Raw genomic sequence first — 20,147 nt, forward strand, 5'->3', positions numbered from 1 at the left:
TTTCGAATCAATTTCTCTTCCAAGACATACATTTGTGTACGATTAGGGCTATTCTAATTATTATTAAAAACTATGTAACTTTCGTACACAAGAGACATTACTTCTGTGCAAAAACAACCTTGCAACACACATACGCATGACCGTGTTTCACATACGGGATAATATTTGGAAATTATTTTATTATAAAATCGGGTAAGGATCTCAATTTACTTCAGGCACGAGAAAACAATATTTCTAACAAGGTGGAAACTTATTAACAACATAAAACATTGCAGAGCAACAGAAAAAGATATTCTAAACTCTACATAACACTGTCATATTTTTGTGTTGCAGGGCCCGTACTTCCGCCGGAATCCATTAAAGGCCGAACTGCGCATGCTCCGTGCCGCGTAAGTGAGGTGGACTTGGGATTAGACAACGATTTCTCGAGCTCCGTAAGTCGAAAATTCAACTACAATTTTAGTTGTTCCTTTCATTATTCAATCTATTCTGTGTCGATCACTGGGTTCTCTGGCCATTGTTGGTATCGCCAAGATGCAGCTTTGGTAAGTTACGGGTATACTTTACGTTTTATCAAGTTAAAAACTTAACCCTAAAGTAGAGTTGGACACGCCACTTTCACAGTGCATTCAACGGCTTGTTATAGACAGTCGTACTTATGTATAATTTTGCTGATGAATCGTAAACATTATTGAAATCCTTACATTGTATTCCTTGTCCAGTGCCTTAAGTAACTTTTCCTTGATTTCCAATGGAGAGTGCTGCATGAGGCCGTACTGGGTCTCGGAATGTCCTGCTCCGCAACCAACGTACAGCCACCAGCACTTATGGCGGACATGTACTATTGAGGAATTGTGGGAGGATAATATAAGTTTGCGACCGGTTCCGAAGTCAGCCGAATCTGACGTCACAGCTGCCGAGCAGAAACGAACTCGTAAGAATATTACAAAATTAATTTTTAGATGATATAACTTAACTTTATGCTGTTGAAACCTCACTAAATAGAAATAACTGGCCATATTTATTAAATATGTAAGATGCGATTATGTATATTTGGTGTCATACATGCATATGAGGTGAAGCTAACCCTTGTGTTATACTGGGACGGTGTATTCCAAATTTCAGAGCCATTTGAAGTTATCGGTTTTAAGCAAAATAAGAAAAAAAAAACACTCAGAAATTTGTAAGTAGGTTATGTATAGGCAAAAGGAAATGTAAATATACATACGTTTGTCGTCCGTGGTATATCTAACCTAAGCAGAATGCCATCCGTTATCCGTGCAAATGACTTCTCTACGGACATGGCTCCCAGTACATCCTTTTGCAAAACCACCTCGAATAGGCGAGAGGCATGATTTAGTGCGCTTCTACATTTTGACACATGTGCATACGAATGTATTAAGATGACTTTGGATAGCACTTGTAGGTGAAATATATATTGTAAGAGGTTGTTTTTTTCCTGAAAATTTCAACTTTTTACAATGGAACTTTTCTCGCCAAAGTAAGTACACAGTGAATATACAACTTACAGGAGTTTAAAATGCTTTCATTTTGTACGTTACTTTTTAATACTGTACAGTAATGTTTGTAATAGTGTACCCATAAGTGGTCAACATAAATACTAGCTTACTTATCCTCTATTTGAGACTACAAATGATCTTGGACTTTGGATGTTCACAAGAGCTACTTAGGGTGTTTACATTTTAAGTAGTGTTTCATCGCTCGCTGTATCTTCCGTTTGAAACACATTATTGCCATCACTTTCCAATTATCTGTTATGAAAAGTTTGTTTACTTTGGTTGGATGCAATTAAATTTTTTAGTGATTATTTTCATTCTCATTTCTTGTGTGTTTGATGGAAGAATGAAATTGTACTGATGCTATAGTGGAACCACAGGGAAAGGGACTTGCACAGAACCGGTGTCCGGTAAAAATGGCAAACCGAAAAAATGGCAGTTGTGCTCTCTCAGCATGCAGAATGATCGCTTTCACTGCTGCATTTTCTTGCTGGATGCACCTGATTAGCTTGCACAATATAGCCTACAGTCTTTACTCTGTAGGATGATTGAATTTGAATTGCATTACTCCATATAAACCATATACATTGGTATTTGGAGGGTTCAGTACAGTTCAGAAAAAAAATATAGTTACAAAATTTCTATAATTTACAATCTAGATGTTCACTAACGCTATAATATTCCTTATTAACTAGTAGTTTCCTTTAAATTTGTTTTTGAAAGTTGTCATACTTCCTGCTTTAATATCATTTGGTAGGTTATTGAATATTTTAATTGCAATATGTTCGGGTTCTTCTTGAAGTAATGTTAACTTGGTGAAGTATGGCTATAGAAGCTGATTATTTCGGGTAATATATGTATGTTCTATTGAACTTCGTAGCGCAATATTTTTTCTCGCATATAATGACATTTCATATATGTACAACAGGGGCGCTGACTTGTGAAAATTATTGGGGGGGGGGGCTCTGATCACTGAAATAAATTAATGAATGACTCACTCTCTCCCTTTTTTTAAGTTTTGGCCTCAGTGTTCGGAATCTCATAAAAGCTCATGAATTCCTCAAAAATATCAAAATTTTTATTCACAGTTCGAATGCAGAATATTAATTGTCCACGGATGGATATGTCACAAGTTTCGTCAACCATAATAGCAAAATATTCCCGACTTTTAATATCTGCTACTACGGAGCGCAAAACAGATCTCCCTAATATGTCAATGATCTCGTTCTGAATGTTCTCTTATACCGCCCAAAATTAGGACACTTGGCTATCTTCACAGCATCATAATCGGGTGAATGATTATGGTCATAGGAACACACAGGATTTTGTTTCAATAATTTTGTTTTTAGAATTCCTCGACACTTGAAATTGTTCCTCCACCTTATAACATTCTTCAGATCAGACTGTTGTAGAAAGAAGAACTTATCTCCAGCTTTCCCAGATTTAACAATTTTCATTTTAAAAAAGTAAACAAGTTCGTCCCTCTTAGTGCGAGGGGGCTAGATAAGAGCAGACTTGAAGTCCTACTAGTAACAAACATGTGTGACTGGTCAGCAGGTGTGCGCAAAGCGTAAACTTGTTTTCAGTCAAGATGAAAACCCATTCTATGCTTCACCCCCTCTTTAAGTTTCATCAATCACACATGCTTCAAATTATTTACAAAGGTTACCTTTTATTAGCATCTGATTCTATAGCTGCAGTAACTCCTGCCAAAAGAAATGAAGAAATAAACTGCATTATTTTTGGAAACATCAAATAAAATGTATCCATTCAAAGACAAATTAATGTTAAAAGACACCAAAATTATGTTGAATTTTAATTTCAAACTGTGAAATGCAAGATACATAATTTTTCAATTTTCATGTAAAATCGTAATAGGTATATTGTATTTGCCATTTTTACCATCCCATTTTTTCCTTTTGCTATTTTTTCCGCTTGCCATTTTTTCCTTTGAGCCTTCAGCGCAGCCAGAGTCAGTGTTGCTAGGCCTATTCATTTCTCGGGAGATTTCCTTAATAAACTGTTGCTATGGAACCACCAAAGAGCCTGCTAAGAAACTCGTTTCCTGCTCATCTTACGTCTGCATACAGGAGAGAAGTAGAGGTAAATTGGAGCACGTGGAACTCCACTCAGTCATGAAAAGTGCTGTTTGAACTGTGACATTATGCCAAATGCTACACAATTATGCTAGGATATAATAATAATAATAATAACCATTTTATTACTATTATTACAATACTATTTTTAGATGGTTGTATTTTATCCCATCCCACAGTCTATTTCAATTTTGGTTATTTTACATTGCTTTTGTGCCTCTACGACTAATGTAAGTACTACGACAAGGATGAATGAGGAACTGATTTATTTATTTATTAAACACTACAGGCAAATGCCCAGTTACAGTGCTTTGAGGTTATAAGTTCTGAGTTACATGTTGACAAAACAAAAGTAATTAAGAATTGGAAAGAGTAAAACAATAACATTGAGAAAAGAAACTATAAAAAGGAACAGACAGAATAATCGTTACATAACAACAATATATATAGTACAAGGGTGGTATATCATAAAGTATACAACATACTTTGTTACAATGCTTTTATACAGGGTTCACGTAATATGTTTGCTTTTAGGTCTAAACAGATGAATGTCAGGGGTATTATTAGAGACTGTATTGTACAACTCGCACATCATCCTCATGGGATCTGTTTCGGCCATCCTGGTCCTTCCGCATAAAATTTGGAAGAGGTCATTTCTGGATCTTAATTTTGAGTATGGAACATAAAAGTTTATTTATACAAGAAGGGTGGAGGAGTCTGTTTTTCCATTGACAAGTTTGGAAAGGAAGGTTAACTGGTGCATCTGTCTTCTGGCATATGAGATGGCACAAACACAATGACACGTCCATGCCTTACTAGGTAGCTACAACCTCTGACTTCGTACCATCGGATATTATATATATAAATATATTCATTGTTAATAACAAGAAATTTGCTGAGAATGAAGCGGAATTGTTCAATTACAAAATAGATAATGCACCCCCTTCCCCGCAGTTGCTTGGAACTTTCATTGGCTTCAAATACGTAATTTTCTATACAATTATATAGTGGCATGGACGTCCGGAAGGGGGTGCAATGGTGCCCCCCCCTGCCCCCTTACTAGTTAATGAATGTTCACCTAGAAGTATATATTATTTGACCTGTAAGTTGATTCCAGTGACAGTAATTTACATAAATTATTATGTTTACATAAATTATTATGATGGGGATGCAGGAACGTGATAATTTCAAACTCGAGTGGTGTTTTTTGAGGTGACGACACTGTTACACCTCCCTGAAAAAATACCTTGCTTGCCCCTCCATGGAAAAAAACTGCGGATGTCCAAGATTAGGAGGCAATTGCCCCCCCCCCCCCTCCAGTGTGCATGCCCATGCCTCCCCCTGAGAACATCATTCATCCACTACTATTAGATCATCAGGTTTTTTTATTTTTTTTTAGCAGATCTGGTTTCCTAAGGAACAAACTGTCGATTTTTGCAAGTCTGACCTGCCAACACTGCCCCGATAAATGTAGGGAAGATGCGCGAACGATTTTGACTGAAGGTTCTTTTCCTTATGGTCGGTCTATAGTTCAGGCACTAGCAAACTATTTGACGCCCGAGCAAAATCCTCTCCCTTCAGCACTATACTGCATTTGGTACATCGTGTCACGTTTCCTGTGCCTGCCGATTGGTAGCAGAAACAACATGACGTTGCTGCTGTAGACAAAAGCGCATAAGATACGTGGGAATGCACAAGTTCAACATCACACTAATCCGCACCATGCTTACAAAACAAGCTTCTTGCAGATTCAAACAAAACACGTGGGAGTTACTACAATGTGGCAACATGATCTGTTTAAGTGCCTCTCTTCTGGCTTCCATTTGCTCCCCTCTGCCCTGGAGGCGACTTTTTCCTCATTTCTCATTGGCACAGAAACTGTCTAGTGCGCTAGCATGGGAAACGTGATAGGTTGTAACAAACGCAGTATAATCTACAGTCATTTTTTTAGACACTGAAACATTACTTGATTTGTCTCATTATTGTCAAATGAAATCATTTTATTATACACCTTGGGGGCATCCATTTCGTAGTTATCCAACTTGAGGTGATGGCTTATCTTATGAGATCAACTGGGTATACTTTTTTGTGTGTAAAAAAGGAAGTAACTACTGCCATTAGCTCTTGCACAATTTTTTTTTAAGGGTTGGGAAAATTGCCCCTCTACCCTACTCCACAACCTGCCCGTGGTTATTACATGTGTAATTTGCAAAGCTTTAACCTTATGTAATCTTTGGGTTGTAATTCAGTGTCAAAGCTGAATGTCTGATTTCATGATGTTATATTTTCTTTTGCAGGCTACCTTTCACTTCATGGCTACACTTAGGTGCATTACCATACATGCTAGGCATGGATAATATGCTGTTCAATATACATGTTAAACAGAGGCAATGGAACGGAAGAACTATGTGTTAGTGAAGAGAATGTCATATCTACAAGTTTCAGCAAGATGTTAATAAAATATCTTCTCCAATGCCTGATGTGTCTGCAGAAAATCAGCATGAATACTTGACACATTTAGAGATCTGAACCTAAGGAGTTGATGAATCGAACAAGTAATGGATAAAGTGGAGGTAACTTTCAACACATTTCAATCTTCCATCCTTAATGACAATTTCAATTAGCTGTTACAAAATCAGCATGTCTAAGAATTCATTACAATAGCTGCTAATGACATCTAATATTTGATGCTGTGCAATGTAATTTTTCAAATGATTCAGTGATATACAGTATTTCTTCGAATCCCAGATGCTATCGAATATAAGGCATGCCTTAATTATTGCGTCACCTTTTGAGGAAAAAGTAATTACATTTAAGGTGCACACATACTGGTACTTTCTTTGAACAATACCACAGTAAATAACTGCTGTCGTTGACCTCTCCATCGACAAACAGACACTTCACTAACAGTAAATCGTAGACTAGCTTCAGTTTCCAAACTCCTCAACTTAATGGGGCTGTTGATTACATTGATTTTTTTTAATTGATGTAATATAAAATTGCATTCAGCACATGGAAGACACAAATACCGAAAACTGTTTGTATGCACACTAAAATAGTGTAAGAACATGTCTGAAATTTCTGTCAGCTCGAAACCAAACACTCGTAACCTAACAATGTAAAATTGTAGCGGATGTTGTGGAATGTGTTGGGCGCTATAGTCACTTGTGCGAACACTTCGGTCTGTTCTGCTTCACGCAAATGTAACAGATGTACAGGGTGTATACCTGTTACACCTTTAGTGACACAAAGAATGTCCAGCCACGTGCGCTGCATCACGTCGTAAGGGATGGTATCAATGGCTGCAATAATTCGGCCACACAAAGCATTCACGTTTGGCACCTGCATCCTTAACATCCCCCAGAGGAAGAAGATGAAGAATGTCTTTTGCAGATTGCCTGATCGACTTCCACGGCCTGTGGATGTAAACATTACGAACTTGCTCAGCTGTCCCATCCGCTGCCTGGCTTCTTCAACACACTCCCAGTTTCCAGAAAACTTCTGTACTATGCCCTGAAGCTCTTGTCCGTTGGCAGGGTTTTGTTAAAGACACGCCGAAACTTACGCTGCACCATAACATTTGATTTAGACTCTCAAACCACAGCGTGTGCTTTATCATGAGAAGATGCCATTTTCACAAAAGCGACGACAGCGATGCCAAGCATGACACACGCGAACTAAAAAAAAGAAACACAAACTTGAACGTATATGGCACCAAATGCAAAATACTGGATTGTCGTGACTGTACTTTACCTCACAATAACACATTTCCGTGAGCTGAAAATCACAGAAAACATCCATAAACCATACAAAATATTTCACTTCTTAAGGGTGTACAGTGTGTCATGGGCACCTTATGAGTGAGCTTCTGTTTCTTGAACTTGAACATCCTTTTAGTGAATACTTTAACACAGCTGACTCACTGACCAACTCTTTACTGCAAAGATCATGAGAACTAATCTTCGTCCTTTGTTTCCCCTTACTTTAGTGCTAAAAATACACTTGACCCCTTGTGAAATGTTGATTGTTGTCACAACAAATGTAAAGGGAAGAACATTTCGTTAAGGATGATTTTTATTGATAATGGAATTTGGCAAAGCATCAAAGAATAAACATATTATTGAAATTGGCAAATACTCCATTCTATGTACTAATACCGTGGTATATTTATACATATATACTCGGATTCAAGATGACATTGAATCCAAGGTGCCCCTATATTTTCAACATCCAAAGTGCACCTTTGATTTGAAGAAATGCGGCATGTATATTTATTTACTTTTGATTTATCAATTAATTTGAATTCATACTCATTCAAAGTTCTGTATTTGTGATGTTGAATATCTCACATATACAAACACTTCCAGGTGATTCTCTTTCTGAAATAAAATGCTCCTGCTTCAAGCCATTCCGAATAGTTTACAACAATAAGAATGACTCTTTAAGATGATAAAATGTTTAAATGGTTAAAATTATGTTCTGTTCTTTGGACCCATTTTGAAGTTTCAGAACAAAAGAAATACTTTTAGCTATTTTTCTGACAAGAGCATATACACATAATATTACTTATAATTTTTTGTGCTAAAGGTTTGTGGTCAAGATTGAAACCAAACAAATACAGTGGAACTACAACTTTATGTTCCTATATAAAATATTTTTCCCCACGCTACATTCAATTTTGATGGTGCCGATATAGCAAAATGTTATAAAATTTTTCTCTTTCGCACATTTTCATGCATTTTAAGTTTCGTCGGCGTATTTTACAGTGAGTGGTTATTTGTTGTTTATTGTTTAGGAAATGGACTAGTATTGTCATTATTCAGCTTACTTAATTGCAGGTTTTTTATATGCCATAGATTTACATGTTAGTGTTGTGCCTCGCTGTGGTTTGTATGGTTCAGATACAATAACAAACAAGGTCCAGCTCCAGTTTGCCTATCTGTGCATAAAGTGAACTTAAAACAACAACAACCCAGCACAAAATTTATGCACAGCTTCTGCTTGCGACAACTTATAAACTACAGTAGCAATGACCAACTTCTTTGGACTACACTTTGTGTGGATGCAGCATACAACTTTTGAAGTGAGAAGAACCATAATCCCATCCTCACAAGTTCGTCTCACTTCACTCATTGAATGAAACTAAGTTTGTATGGAAGTAAGCAACAAGTTTACATAGTGTACCTTATAAATCTTCAATGTGAGCATCATTCATGACACGACACATCCACAGTAGTCCAATGCTTTTGTTCGACACACTTGGATGTCCAGAACTTTTCCCTTTGCAGGCACATCCAGTTTGAAACTTACTAAGCCATCGACGGATGTTGTTATCGGACAGAGGATCACTTCCTAATTGCCGTCTATAAGCTCGCTGAACTGAAACAGCAGACCCACACCTTGCAAATTCAATGACACAAAAGGACTTCTGCACGGGAGTTGACATCTTGTAATTAGAGTTGGAAGTGGTCGGAAAATAAAATGGCTTTTTTGGGAAAGAAAACTTGGGAGTTTTTTCAACAGCTTACTACACATATGAAGTAGTGGTAAAAATGCCAGCCTTTTTGGATGGTTTTATCCAAGTTTAATAGTCACATTTCAAAAGACTTATTAAATATATATATACATAGTATATACACACCCACATAACTTAGATTAGTTTTGTATATATTTTGTAAATAGAATCTAATAGTATACTAACATAATTTTCAATGTGGGTCATTCCATGCCAAACCATCCAATGATGGTTGCATGACCATTTAGAAAATTTTCATCTTTAGTACATACGTTTATACATGTTTCTAGATATCAAAACCAATGTTCAAAAAAAAATATTGTCTTTATTTCTCCTGGGGCAGCCATTTTTCCAAAATGCCGCATGCCTTTTTTTTTGCTCATGTAGCACTTTTCAGAAACCTTAATATCTCAAAACCATTAGAGCTAGAGACCTGAAAGAAAATTCATTTTGTAGCTAATGAAGTATACTTTCTATGATATTCAAGTATGTTTTGCTTAAAATTGCATCCTAAGCACGAAAATTATGGTGGAAATTGGGGTAACTAGTTAAAAAATTTGATTTTTTAAGCCCGATTTTTTCAATAAAGGTGTTTAGTCTAAGGCTTGATTTGTTTTTCATGTGTAGACCTGCCTGCAGGGTGTCTATAAATAAAATATCAGTGCTTAGAAATACAGCCCTTTTTTACAGCATGGGCTCAAACATGCCCGTTCATTGAATTTTGACAGTTTTTGGGGTTAAATATACGAGATTGGTCCTCTTGAAAATTTCTGAAATTTGGCATGAAGGAAGCCCGGCATGAACCTAACTCACAGTAAAAATCTCAACTTTTATATTCAACTTGTTTTGGTCAATGTGAGGTAACGTATGTCACCTAATTTCTGACCGTACAAAGTAAGCTTAAGCTACATCCCATACTTAGAATAATGAAGTCTTTTATTTTTATTTTTTAAAGTTTGGTTAAAAATGCCTCAGAAAATATAGTAACAAACGAGAGGGGGGAAAGTGTCAAAACTAGGGACAAAGACAGTTTACTTTTCCCTCGTAGGTAAGGTTTAGCATAGTGCGGGGCCAAACGTGACAAAAAGTGGGGCATGCCCCCCCCCCCCCCCCCCCCCCCTCATCGCCGCCACTGGATTTTCGATATATTACATTTTATTTTCAAACATCCTGTTTTCTACAAGAATTACAAAGTTTCGGTTATGCACCAGGACCCACAATATGTACAGTCATGGACATTTTCGACTTGCAACGACCGCATTGAAAGGTTATACAAGTGTTACAAACCGGAAGTGTCCGTGACCGCATGGACAACTGAACAAACAGGTGTTAATGTATTAGTGATTGTTAGTTTATTCGTTCAGTTTTCTCTTCGGCCAACCCATTTCCTTAGCAGAAATTGACTAGCTGGCGACATGCTTTTCTACTTGTCGTCCGTGAACTTTGCTCCATAAATTTCTTCTCTCTTCTGCACTCCCCGTCTCCTCTTTTACATCACCATACAGTAGACTGAACCCTAGTGAAAGTGTTGGCATCTGAAAATAGACAGAAAATATGTTAGTTATATATTTTACACAAACTATAATCACAGTTATATATTTTCAGGAACATATGATTGCGCATGGGGAGGGTCTGCGGAATGGTTACTATCAGCACGAGATAGGTTTTTCCCATTCACCATATCCGGAATCGGGAAAGGCTGCAGCATAATTTTCATCAATATTGAGAAAGGTAATTAGTCTTTCAGTTCATTCCTGATAACATTCTATATTTTGACATGCTGTTTTTCCTATTATATATGTCACATACCTGATAACTTTTTCCTTTATAGCCGAAATCTACATGGAACAGAATATATTTTTAATTATTATATATTGTTTTTCAGAATGTTCCAACGAAGTAACCGTAGAGGGAATAACCTGCCTCTACTGGTACCGCCTGCAGTCCTCAGGAACTATGTTCCTCCTCTTCCCCCTCCTCGTGTTCTACCGGTGGAGGAGGAGGATCCGCCCCTGATCAATCTGGCTGAAGAAGAGGAGGAGTGACGCCACCGCTATTACCACCAGCAGGAGAGGACAGGGAACAGCCAACCCCCCCCGCCGATGACTAGCCGTACCTTCATCATTCATCATCATAACTTCAAATAAACTGTCGATGACAGGTAACATTCTTCATTTTCTCACCTTTCAAACTGTCTAGTTTTCTGCTTCCAACGTTTCTGTTTCCTCTATGATATCCGGGAACTCAGGATGGGGGTTTCAGTTCCCAAATTGATCTTCCACTTTGCCGATGCTGGAAAGAAACAAATATTTATGTTTTAGATTCTCATGGCTTGGAAGGGCGGTCGGAATATCTGATCATCTCTTCCAAATCTATTTCAGGACCTTTTATTCATAGTGTCTGGCTCAGTGTTTCCACATCTGAACCAGTGCGACACCTTGGACATTTTCGACACTGATTCCGTATAAGCTTTACGGAATTCGTGCATCAGTGTCGCAGCATCACCCTCCTCAACTATCATATATTTTCTATGACACCCAATCCGGTACAAAGCAGAATTTCCCCATTTAACAACTCATCCAAATTCTCATACCTTGTCATTTCCAACCCTGTCACATCCGTGTTCATTCTCTCATCAGCCACCATGATGTATATTCTTGCCAAACAGCGTGGAGGAACATGTAGATATGAATTTATTTCAGATTCCGTTTCCATGCACATACATTCTATCGTGGAAATTCCTGACAGTACAATAAAAGGTCCTGCATGATATCCTCGAGTCGACACCTCACCGGCTACACGACCACTCCAGACACGGTACGGTAGATGGCCGTATACAGGTGCTCTCTCGAACTGATAATGCATCTCGCATAAACCCCTTCTTCGACTATTAATACAATACATGCTGATCAGATAACCTTGACTCAATCTGCATGCAAGTTTCCTGCGGTAAATTTCTATTGTAAAATGATTCCCTGTATCTTACTGGGACTTCTAATATCAACAATTTCGAATTTGCACTAAGAAATATTTTCCTTTTGGAGCCTTTCATCTTTTTTGATCCGGAAATCGTTGTGGGGTATGGGAGACATGTCCTTTCGGGAAAATGCTCTGTATACCTGTACAGATGATTACTCTCCACTTTCCTGTCAAAACTCTGTTTCCGTTTCCTCAACCTTTCCCCCCACCACCGATAGTGTCTTTCCTGCCACGTTTCACTTTTTCATACTGATGCTTCGCAGCATTCTTTTTCTTCCCACAGGTTACAAAATTGTCGTTCCATCAGGTATTTAGGAACACATACATACGGTTTTTCTCTCACTTCTCCTTCCCTAGGCAATTCTGTTACTATCAATGGTCATGCTGACTGTGGAGGTGACTGTAGTGGACAGGAACCACATACTGTCTCAACCTGCGGCAGTGAGTTCAGAGATTTCATACCGAACACGCTGTTCACAAACGTCAACAGCCACGATAGTAGGCCCATTTTTACTCACCTTAGGGTACTTCACCTTCAATACCTGCTCGGATTTCAGACAGATAGCAATTCCTCTGATGATCTTTGTATGGTGATCCGGTATCTGCTGCTCTGTTCCAGGTGAAAGGCGGCTCTGCTGATTCTACAACGGAGATTGTGATTCTGGTAACCTCACAATCCGCTAACACTTTATATACCTCCCTTCCAATGTACATCATCAATACATTCTGTCCGCATTCGTTCGCGCAGAGCATCCAATGCCCACGTGCCTCTCCTATCTTTTTTCAGTCCTGGTACACTATACACAGTCACCTCTTCCGAGAAACCTACTCTTTTTACTCTATTTCTTTTCTTTACATCTCGATTCTCCTGCTCCTTTTTCTCCTTTTACACATGCTATCCGACACAGATACAAAAAAAAACAACTCCTATCTCCTTTTATTCAACACCTCTCGTATTCTTATCATACTTACTTACTTTTCTTGACTTAATTCCTTTTGCTCCATCAGGAGCATAGGGCTTCAGTGAAACGCCTCCATTTGGCTCTGTGACGTGCCAACTCCTTGACCTCTCTCCATGTTTTTCCTTTCTCGGCTGCTTCTTCTTCTACTGTTCTCTTCCATGTCTTCTTCGGACGTCCTATTTTCCGGGCTCCTTGGGGGTTCCAGTCTAAGGCTGCTTTCTCTATTGCTCCAGCTGGTTTTCTTAAGGTGTGTCCTAACCAACTCCATTTTCTTCTTTTTATTTGGGTTGCAATTGGCTGTTTAGTGCATTCCCCGAATTTGTACCTCAACATATCTGGACCACCGCTCCATATCGATCACCCTCTAAAACACTCCAGCCATCCACGTTTATCCTAATCACCAGACCCATTAACAGCCCAGCAACATGCATCCCGACAAACACGTCACACACATATCACTCACCAGTTCTGAGAATTTCAATATATTCAAACACTATCAACGACAGCTCCTCAAATAATCACCCAACCCATTAATAGCCAAGAAACTCCCCATCCTGACAGACCACACACTCACCAGTTCCAAGATTTCTGACCATCAATGCCCTCAAGCACAGGAAACGCATATCACAATTCCGAGAAAACCAACCGTCACCGAAAAACACTCCCCACAAAACCAAACCCCACCCATTTTATGACGTCACACCGATCACAAGACCCCCTTGCTTGCCCCCACACCTACATCATCAATTGATCTTTGATCGATTTTTTCCAATCAATTGATTTATCGGACCAAACGCGGTACAATAACTACAACTTAGTACATCTTTCAGTGTGCCAGGTGTGGAAATCGGAAGGTGCGAGATTGGGCAAATATGAAGGGTGGGGTAAGCACTCAAACTTTAATCCTCGATGGTAGACAATGTGACACTGGCAATGTGTGGTCTTGCATTGTCATGGAGCAAAAGCACACCAGTGGACATCAGACCACGTGGTCTCTGAAGAATGGCTGGTTTCATTTTTTCGCCCAAATGGCTGGAGTAGGTGGTACTGTTGACATTATGACCTCTGGGCATGTAATGCTCAAGAATTGACCCCCTTGTGGTCCCAAAACAAAGTTCTGGGAGACGAAGGATGTTGCCATTTCATTGTTGTCCTCTTACGTTCTGGTTCAAAGAAATAAACCCAACTTTCATCTCCAGTGACAATACGATAAAGAAATGCCTCACAGTCAGCTTCATAACAGCGCAAAAGCTTCCTCCACACATCAACATGTCTCTCTTTCATTTCCCATGTCAAATCTTACACACACTTTCCTGAAGCTCAGTATGTCATGACTGATATAGTGGGCTGATCCTACACTTATTTCCATCTGGGAAGCAATATTTTACTGACAGTAATATGCCGGTTCTCCCTTATCGAGTCCTCCACTTGAGCAATGATCCTTTCCGTGATGGCAGCTTCAACACTGGTTATGGCCTGTTTGAATTTCTCAGCCCACTCGTACACTTGTGATCGTCTCATACAGTTGTCACCATACTGAACTGTCATGCGGCAATGAATTTATATCTGTTTCATGCCTTCACTCAACAAAAATCTCACGACACCTATAAGGGTGCCGCCATCTTGTGTAACTGTTTCCTAGCATCCCGTGCGCGAGGCAGGCATTTCAGCCCCAACTATGAATAGTGTACAGATGCCTTCACAAAATAACAAACATAGAACAACCACGGTCGTATTTTAGATTTAACCTTTCTTTACGAATTTCTCTACTTTTCCATGAATTCTGCATGAAAATTTTGTGAAAACGTGGTTAGTTTTAGAAATATTCTGGCTGTTGCAATTATGAAATTTTTATATTTTAGCTAATAATACAAGAGATTTTAACAATAATGGTTTTGTAAAAAATAAATGTTTCGCCATTTCTAATCTTCTCAGATCAATTCAGGTTCCATTTTTACATGTACGGGGGTGGAGTATGTGTCACAACATATTTTCTAGGAATGTTAATACTTTGCAGGACATGTTCAAAATTATCTTTTCGTATTGGTTTTCTGCTCTTTACATGGTTGTACAATGTCATTAACCTTTAGAGAGAATATGGATGACCACCACCTGATTATACAAAAGCATTGTTTTATGCTATAACAAGTTTAAGGAGATTGGAAGTGTGCTTTTCCGTCCGCCAACAGGCCGGCCATCCATCAGTGAAGAAAGTGTGGCTGAGCAGCAACCATTTCTACGAAGCCCTTCCACTACTTGTCGTTCATCTCGTGAACTCGGAATTTCCTAGTCCACAATGCAAAGAATTTTACACAAGCCACTTGTATGCATATAAAGTGTAGATCTCTGAAGCACGAGGTGACTGTTGTTGTTGTTGTTGTGAGCTTTCTCCTGTACTGACACCATTTTAAGTTACAGCGATTGCAACTTTTCCTATACCAACTCAGCCTCTACCTAGAACAAAGGGAAAAAACTTTGTTTTGCCACAAGCCATGCAGCTGTAACTGTAACACTTTTATTGTAATAAACCTTTGTAATGTTGGAAAGACTTTCTGGCCACCCATCACCACATGGCAGCAATTAATGTGCAATTTAACTACATATGATATTTCAATTCTGCCTTTTTTGTTCATTTGTATACACGTGAAGGTAGGACATACTTAAATTACAAAACATTATATCAATTGTTATTATTATTAACAAGCGACGTTTGAAAAAAGTCATTTGTTTTCCGATTGGTATATGTGATAGATTTTGTTAAAAAAAAAAAGGCTATAACTCCTCAGCCACGTTTTTTTTCTGATGTATTTCACTTTTACATGTAGTAATGAGAACTAAATAACACTTTAACAACGTGCAACAATTAGGGGTCCAGTGGGGACCCAGGGAAAAGACCAAATTTTCTAAATTTTTAGAAATGATAGCCTTCGGAAATGTTTCTTAATTTTAGCCCCCCCCCCCTCCCCCTTTCCGTCAAAGTTGTGGCATGGACATTACATCCTCAAAGAGAGATCTTTTGTCGTGCTTCACTCCAAATTTGGTCCATCCAGCATCAATGGGGCTGAGGCTAGAAGCAAAATTCCAGAAAATCTTTCCATAAGCTGACAACACTGCCACTCTTATACATTATTATTTTTTCCCCAAGAAGTATCAGACTGTTTTCAACTAAACTTTTGAATGGTTGTAGGAATGGACCACTGCTACATACTACATTTTTCATTCACTTCAATGTATTGTGGGGGCTATAGTGGCATGTCAGTTTCTTTGAAAAATTTCAATTTCTAATTATTGGGAGGCACCTCAACTGAAAGCTCTGTCATTCCAAAGAAGAAGTTAACCAATTTCATCTCTTGATGACAATTAGTTCTTAAGCTACGATTTTTTTGTACTTCGCGGCAAGTTTGAAAATGTTCTGTCTGGAGAGGGCTTACCCTAGTGTTAGGCTCCGTCCGGTAAAGGTTCATCAAATCAGAACAAATGTAACCGTGGATTTTTTTCCCGTGAATATACACTGTTCCTTGAGAATCACATTTTACATGGTGTGAAGCAAAAAAATGGTTTATTAAGAATTTTTTTTAAAAAACCATTCTCCAGTTGATCTAGTTTTTGAGGTGCTTCTTCTTTTTCTTCTATAACTGGAAGGTGCATTTGATTTTGGGAGATAGATTTGTACATACATTCAAAGAGCCTGTTGGTGACATTTCCCTTTTTTTATTCCACTATATCTTCATGTTGTAAAACTTTCCTCCACTTTCATTTTCACAAAGTGACTTCGAATTTCTTTAGTCCAGACTTTTGCACTGTAGACAAAGTAACATTTCCACATATATATTAGCAACACTTATACAAGCGCAAGCGTAGGGGTTACACTTTTTTTTTTTTTTTTTTTTCAGATTCATTTTACACAACACTTATAGAGCAGGAGCATGTTCTTATAGTTAAGTCATTCTGACGATTGCACAAGACATGTCTTGTTTGCATATTTGGCAGAGCTCACCCGGGAAAATATGTGTGTGCATCCTTAGAATTTCGGGGCAAAACTGGGTTATATTAAATAATACGTAACCGTGCAGAGTTTGAGTGGCATCTATATGTGCTAAAAGCATACTTTTACTTTCTCCTGGTTTAAATTGCCGTGCCAGCACATCGATTTACTGCTTATCGCGAGTATTTTGAAAGTACACTATCTAGTAAGTATTTAAGCTTATATCACTCATCTTTGCACCTGTATGGAATAAATTTTGCACAATAAAATTAACACACATGTTCCTGTTGTGTGAAAGCTTGGTAAAAATATCAGCACCAACTGAATCTTTACCACTTTTTCTCATTAAATTGTCAATAACCATTAATCCTGGAGTTTCAATTTCCATATTGTTCACATCTGGTGTTCCTTCAATGAATTGAGTCCATGTGTTTTGACTCATTTTCAGTTTCTGTGAAACTGCACCGTATACCTAAATAATTGTGTTTGCTTCATGTGTAAAAAGTTCATTTTTTTAATACATTAATTTGTCAACAAACATTTCCTGCTCTGAGACAGACCACAAACATAGCAAACTAAAGCCAAGATCCCTATCAAACTGGTATTCAGTTTCTAAAACACTTTTTTTTTATGTATTTTATTGACTGAAGCGCAAACACAATATGGCCTCTATGTGATTACTGTTCAGTATTGCCGATAGAAGTTTTTTGCTACTTTTTTTCCTTTGCTGAAAATATATCTTGTGTATTAAATAAATATCTTTTTGACATTCACATTCCAGGTGAACATAGAATACAGTTTCTATATTTTTGACTTGTTCATATTTTCATTCCACAAATCAAACTAATTCTTGCTACATACACATGATATATTTTGTTTTACATTGTCTTTTCAGAACAATATCAAGAGAGAATGTGTATTGTGTGGAATATCTCAGGGAAAACTGCACTAGTGTGCCACCCTACATTCAGATTAGTGGTGCCTTCCATGTGAGAATCTTCGGCAGAGACAGTACCCTTGAAGGTGGCATCAAAAGAAAAGGCGGAGACTGCAGCTAAGATTCCTGAGAAGACAGAAATAAAACAGGAGCTGGAGAAGAGAGAGAATAAGACCAGTGAAAAGAGGCAATACAGCTGAGGGAAAGAAAAATAACATCGTGTAGTTTTTGCCAGTAAAACACTAAAAAGGGAAATATCTCACTGTTTCATTTACATTCCAAGCAGCAGAGTAATGTAGTTTTCTATTTTATGTATTTTTGTGTTGACTGACTGCTGAGTTTTCGATCCAGGTTCAGAGACAATCTCAGAATTACTTTTGCATGGATTTTAAATCACTCCCTTTTCAAGTTCACCTTTCACAAGCTGTTTGGTTTGAAATAATCAAAATTAATTTGCAATTGTGTCCTCTAATTTATAGTTATTATTCTCGCTTTGATTACATATTGGACATTTTGTATACATAATATTTAGGTCGTCCTCTCAAAAACATGTGATCTCTCATCAGTCAGTTGACCAAGATAATGAACCTGTGGGTATTAAATGCTCAGTTTCTCTTTCGACATAGAATACAGAGTCAGTATCTACGTAATGAATGGTGTCTTTTACTCTGCCCATAAATGAGTAGATATGCATGCAACCATAGACGACATTAAGGCAGAGACAAGATCATTGGAGAGAATTAATAGTTTATTTTGCAGTTTGTAGGTCTTTGTAATTAACAAGCAGGTTTCAAAGATAGGTACACCTCTCTTGGGATTTCATTGTGAGGTTTAAATAATATTGCATGAAATTTCAGTATTCACAAAAACAGACTTGGGCACGTCAGTGCTAAGAACTAGGCAAAAATTTAATATTTTAGAAATTTTTGTTGGATGCAATTTCCTCCTTGATCAATTGTATCCCTTCATGTTTGAAATAATCTTCACTATACATGGCTTTGTCTTCCTCTGTTTTACAGTAGCTTGGATAGCCAGAGGACTGTTGTTTAAATCTAAGAAACACGTCAACATAATCTTTGAATACATTGTGCTTCCTTGCATTAAGTAAAATCCCACATTTTGTACATTTTCAATAATTTGTATCCTTGTTGTCCAGAAATTTAAATTCTTCACTAACCCAATTTCCGTTAGGTACCTCTCTTGGTTATTACATGTACATTGATCACGAGTTTGAGTGTTTGGTTTTAAGTCTACTTTATGCACAGAAAGGCTAATTGGGACTGGGCATTCAGTTTAAAGTGGGATCAGAACTACTATATGCCTCCACTATGTATCGAACCCGAGACCCCTTGATTACAAAGTGATGATGTTACAATGTGCCATTTGGGAGGCACATACATATCATTGTTCTGTGTCTGTGCACGTCTACAACATAGTGCAAACATCAATTTACCATTGCAGGTCATATTTAATATCAGTAGAAACAGATATCTCTGTAGTAGAATATCACATGTCACTACCCCAAAAATATTATACAACGAAGGAAACTTTGAAGTGCAAATCTCGGGGTTTTCCAGTCAGCAGTTTGCATTGCTTTATCATTGCTGGATATAGGGAAACAACATCCAACAATTTAAGAGAAGTATCTTCACCATCTTGATGCTCATACAAAGCATGGAACAGTTCTGTATGTACACTATTAAATGTGTTTTGGTACAAGCAGACTCTCCAGAGAATAACATTGTTCATTAATAAATTTCGCTGACACTACACGATTGACATCTTGCCTTTAAGTGATATGCTAAGCCACCGCTATCTCTGAGTTTCAACCTTCACACGTGGAGGAAGGTTGCTAACCTTCACTCACAGTGCTGAGTAACTGGCAAGATTAATTTCCTTTGACTGGTTGTTACTTCCTTCAGAACCGACACTCAAAATTGTAATATGCATTAAATACATGTTACAATGAATCATATTTATATGTACTTCTGGCATATTTGAGATCTAACAACCACTACTGAAGTTATATTTTATGCTTGTGCTTTGGGCGTATTGTCTTGATAAATACCCTGTGGTGTAACAACCTTCGAGGGCCAGTGCCTGCCTACTGACTGCTGGCCTCACTCCCACTAGAGGAGTCCATCCAACCAGTTACA

At 37.9% G+C, this 20,147-nt stretch overlaps 1 protein-coding gene and 1 long non-coding RNA gene across 5 annotated transcripts in view; one reads left to right on the forward strand and one right to left on the reverse strand.

Moving 5' to 3' along the window:
* Positions 1 to 856, reverse strand: part of LOC146000407 (uncharacterized) — a 30,937-nt gene extending 30,081 nt beyond the window's left edge. The window contains exon 1 of the mRNA XM_083138004.1: positions 705 to 856. Within this exon, the coding sequence (XP_082994130.1) occupies positions 705 to 767 (63 nt within the window). The 5' untranslated portion in view covers positions 768 to 856. The remainder of the gene's footprint in view (positions 1 to 704) is intronic.
* LOC146000408 (uncharacterized) lies at positions 399 to 18,236 on the forward strand. Of its 4 annotated transcripts, none has more exons than XR_014443501.1 (5): positions 399 to 434; positions 5,911 to 6,186; positions 10,734 to 10,859; positions 11,014 to 11,289; positions 17,950 to 18,236. It is a non-coding gene; the product is annotated as an uncharacterized LOC146000408 (long non-coding RNA). The 4 variants fall into 4 exon arrangements; XR_014443500.1 differs by having other exon boundaries at positions 404 to 545; XR_014443499.1 differs by lacking the exon at positions 399 to 434 and adding an exon at positions 682 to 934.
* The last annotated feature ends 1,911 nt before the right edge of the window (positions 18,237 to 20,147 follow it).

This window comes from Lepisma saccharinum, chromosome 16 (genome assembly GCF_977018435.1).
Source record: "Lepisma saccharinum chromosome 16, izLepSacc3.1, whole genome shotgun sequence".
NCBI classification, from domain to species: Eukaryota; Metazoa; Arthropoda; class Insecta; order Zygentoma; family Lepismatidae; genus Lepisma; species Lepisma saccharinum.